General features: G+C 43.4%; 1 protein-coding gene across 1 annotated transcript; it reads left to right on the top strand.

Annotated features, from left to right (window-relative positions):
* Positions 1-468: 468 nt before the first annotated feature.
* Positions 469-3770, top strand: LOC118751347. Its single transcript, XM_036486152.1, has 2 exons — positions 469-2950; positions 3187-3770. Exons 1-2 carry the CDS (start codon positions 469-471, stop codon positions 3768-3770), a joined length of 3066 nt encoding a protein of 1021 aa, XP_036342045.1.
* The last annotated feature ends 47 nt before the right edge of the window (positions 3771-3817 follow it).

The raw sequence follows: 3817 nt of genomic DNA, 5'->3' as shown, positions 1-3817 counted from the left end.
GCGATAAGAAGTGAGTTCAAGATATCAGATACATGCAACCCAGTAGGGAAAGCTCCCGAATTGCATTGGTCTAGATAGTGATAAATAACCATTACTTTTTCAGTATTTACATAATTATTTATATCACATTAAATATTTATAAATACGTATATTTCACCACGTATATAACAGTGAAAAGTGTTTGTGATTTTGTTTCTCTTACAAAACATTTTTTTTTTCAAATCCATATTCCGCGGATTCAATTAGGACGCTCCGTTTTCCACGTTAAAAAGTGCTGAACCAAAGATTAAAGCAAATACAACTTCACGTAATTTGCAAGAAACAAAAACACAAACACCGCCAAAGTGCAATTTTTCCGTTTGACACAAATTTTCTTATTTTTTGCGAACGATACCTGGGTGGTACTCAGCTATTTTTAATTAAATCTTTTATTAATTTATATACGTCTGAGCTTCTACGACATTCAAAATGCCACTTGGACACAGTCCACCAAAAATGTCAGAAATCGAAACAAGGTCAAAAAATGCTTCGCAAGAAGCCACCGGTGGTAAGAGGGAACCCTCACCGCGCCGGAAATCCAAAACTTTTGACCCATCCGCTCAAAAGTTTATAGCGGAAAGTGACAGTATCATGAGATATTGTGCAAAATTCAGTGATGCACCAATCCAAGACCACACTGAATCATATCTTATGATAAAAGACAAATCACTAGATGATTTTTGGGCACGGCTTCAGTCCGCCTATGATTTGGTTTTCTCAAAGCCAGATGACAACCTACCCGAAAACTTTAAGAATTCGGTAGAAGGCAAGTACTTCACTTGCCTTGAATTATATGAGGTGACCAAAGCTAAAATTGCCGATCAACTGTCGTTGATTAGAGCAATCGCCGCACCGAGTCCACCACCTCGCGTGGAACACACCTCGGCAGAGGCAAACGTTTTCCTCCAAGTCCCACCTTGTGACACGGAGATATTTTACGGCGGTTACGAAGAATGGCCCGCTTTTCGTGACATGTTAACAGCGGTGTACATCAACCACCCGAAGCTCTCCCGTGCTCAAAAATTGTATCACCTCCGATACAAAACCCAAGGTAAAGCTGGCTCCATCGTCAAGCAATATCCGCTCAGCGACGATAACTTCGAGCTGGCCTGGGAAGCTTTACGGTCACGATATGAAAACAAACGTATCCTAATTGACAACCAAATTAAAATTTTGATGACTTTGCCGACTATTCAATCCGAGAATAGCGAGCAACTTCAAAGGCTGCAAACATCAATTAACAACTGTCTGTCAGTTCTTAATTCCCAAGACGTCCAGACATACAGTTGGGATCCCATATTGGTGTACATATGCTCATCCAAATTGCCCGAAACCACACTGTCACTTTGGGAACAATCTCTCTCTTCTCGAAGAGATTTACCCTCATGGTCACAAATGGACGATTTTCTTACTTCAAGATACGAAGTAGTCGAAAGACTTAACCGGCTTCATCCAAGCCAAAATAAACAAAAACCAGTCCCTCATCAAAATGCTGCGCAAAACAGGTCCTTTAACAGGACTCAAACCTTTGTGACAGAACCTAAGAGGGAACCAACTTGCTCTTACTGCAAGTCCCCTCATCCCATTAGAGTCTGCCCACAATTTAAGCGAATTTCGGTACCAAACCGAGTACAATTCGCAAACCAAACCAAGCTGTGCAAAAACTGCCTTGGTAATACCCATAGCACTAATGAGTGTCCGAGCAAGTGGTCATGTACACATTGCCAACAACGGCATCACTCCCTGCTGCACATGAATCCCAAACCACAATCTCGACACTCCAGTGCGCGAGCGAATGAAACCGCCGCACAACACACTACTGCCCAGTCGACACCTCCCGCTCGACAAGCGCAGTCAAGCTCCGATTCCAGCGAGCAACCGTGCTGTTCCAAACAAGCACAAATACAATCATTGCATACCGACAATGATAGCAAAATTCTCCTTCCAACTGCCATGGTCGCAGACGAGGGGGAATTGTTTCAACTTAGAGCCCTGATTGATCAAGGCTCACAGAGAACTTTCATTTCCTCGAAAGTTCAAAAACGATTGAAACTACCATTCGAACATTCCAAGTTCGAAATTTCCGGCTCCTCAAAGCTTTGTCCACTCACATTGGTTGCACCCAAGACCATGCAACGGATAAACACACAGGCTATCGTGTTACCTCAGCTCACGAGGCACATGCCTACATTCACCATTAGCCGTGAAAACTGGCAGCGATTCAAGATCCTTGAACTTGCTGACCCAAGTTGCCACATACCGGCTCATACTGATATGGTAATCGGCAGAGATATACTTCCACAAATCCTGCTGGAAGGTATACAAAAGATTTGCAACACTATCCTTGCGCAAAAAACAATATTTGGCTGGATTCTCAGTGGTCCAATAACCAAAAATGTAATGGCATTCTCGACACAAGTAGAAGAGTGCTCGAATGCAACTCTCAGCTCTCAGCTTCGAAAGTTTTGTGAAGAAGAGCAGATTCCACAACCTCCACAAATTTCCCCTGAAGATCAGGCATGTGAGCATATATATGCAACAACAACGACTCGTGCCCCAAACGGTCGATACATTGTGCGACTTCCATTCAAGGAAGAATTTCCAAAAAAGCTGTCTCTGGGCCACTCTCGGTCTGCTGCACTTCAGCAGTTTTTCAGTATGGAGCGATCGCTTCAGAAAAAAGGAGACTTAGCCACAATGTACAATAATGTGTTGCAAGAGTATCTCGACCTCGGTCATATGGAGCACACGAAGCCATGCGAGATAATTTCCAATGGCAAATACTTCTCTTTCTACTTGCCACATCATGCGGTCGTCAAACCAGATAAGGTGACCACCAAAGTTCGCGTGGTATTCAACGCCTCAAAAACATCTGGTTCAGGAAAATCCCTGAATGACGTGTTGCACACTGGTCCCACACTCCAGCCAGATCTCATGCTGCTCACTCTGCAGTGGCGAATGCACAGATTCGTGTTCAATGGCGACATTGAAAAAATGTATCGTCAAATACTCATTCATGAGGACGATAAAGATTTTCAGCGAATCTTATTTCGCACGTCGGCTGACTCTCCTGTCACCGATTACAATCTTAAAACCGTAAAGTTCGGAGTTAATTGTGCACCATACCTCGCTATCCGTATCCGTTAGAAGATGATACGATAGCGACATTTCCCTTGGCTGCCACAATACTTAAAACCGAAACGTATGTGGATGACATCCTATCCGGAAGTCATGATATTGACAACGCCACTGAATCACTTCTTCAAGTGATCAAAGCGCTTAAGTCAGCTGGTTTCATACTTAAGAAACTAACGGCCAATCATCCGGCCATTTTAGAAAAATGTCCAAAGGAGTATCTTCTCGACTCCAACTTTTTGAAATTTGAGAGCGCTTCCACAACCAAAACTCTTGGTATACAATGGAACGCACTCACAGATACATTTTCATACACCATTCTGCCTGCATCGACATCGAATGCCTTCACAAAGCGACAAATTTTATCTTCTGTCGCAAAACTTTTTGACCCGGCAGGATGGCTGTCGCCAGTGATGATTCAAGCAAAGATTCTGCTTCAAGAACTTTGGCTGGATGGCGTTGATTGGGACGAATGTGCCAAACCTATATCCTTAGCAAAATGGCAACAGTTCGCAGAAAATCTGCCAGCCATTTGCTACATCGAAATCCCTCGATGGGTTAACTTCACTCCGGGACAAGACACCCAAATCCACTAATTTGCGATGCCTCGGAAAAAGCATATTGCGCTGCGATTTACATCCGC

The sequence above is a fragment of the Rhagoletis pomonella genome, unplaced genomic scaffold (genome assembly GCF_013731165.1).
Source record: "Rhagoletis pomonella isolate Grant_MI unplaced genomic scaffold, Rhpom_1.0 Rhpom_scaffold_00657, whole genome shotgun sequence".
Lineage (NCBI taxonomy): Eukaryota > Metazoa > Arthropoda > Insecta > Diptera > Tephritidae > Rhagoletis > Rhagoletis pomonella.
Note: the sequence above shows the minus strand (reverse complement) of the source record. Positions and strands in the feature narration are given on the sequence as shown.

Coding starts and splice junctions, on each gene's coding strand:
- LOC118751347 (XM_036486152.1), top strand. CDS start 469: ATGCCACTTGGACACAGTCCACCAAAAATGTCAGAAATCGAAACAAGG. Junction 2,951..3,186: donor GAATGACGTGTTGCACACTG/GTCCCACACTCC, acceptor CGTATCCGTTAG/AAGATGATACGATAGCGACA.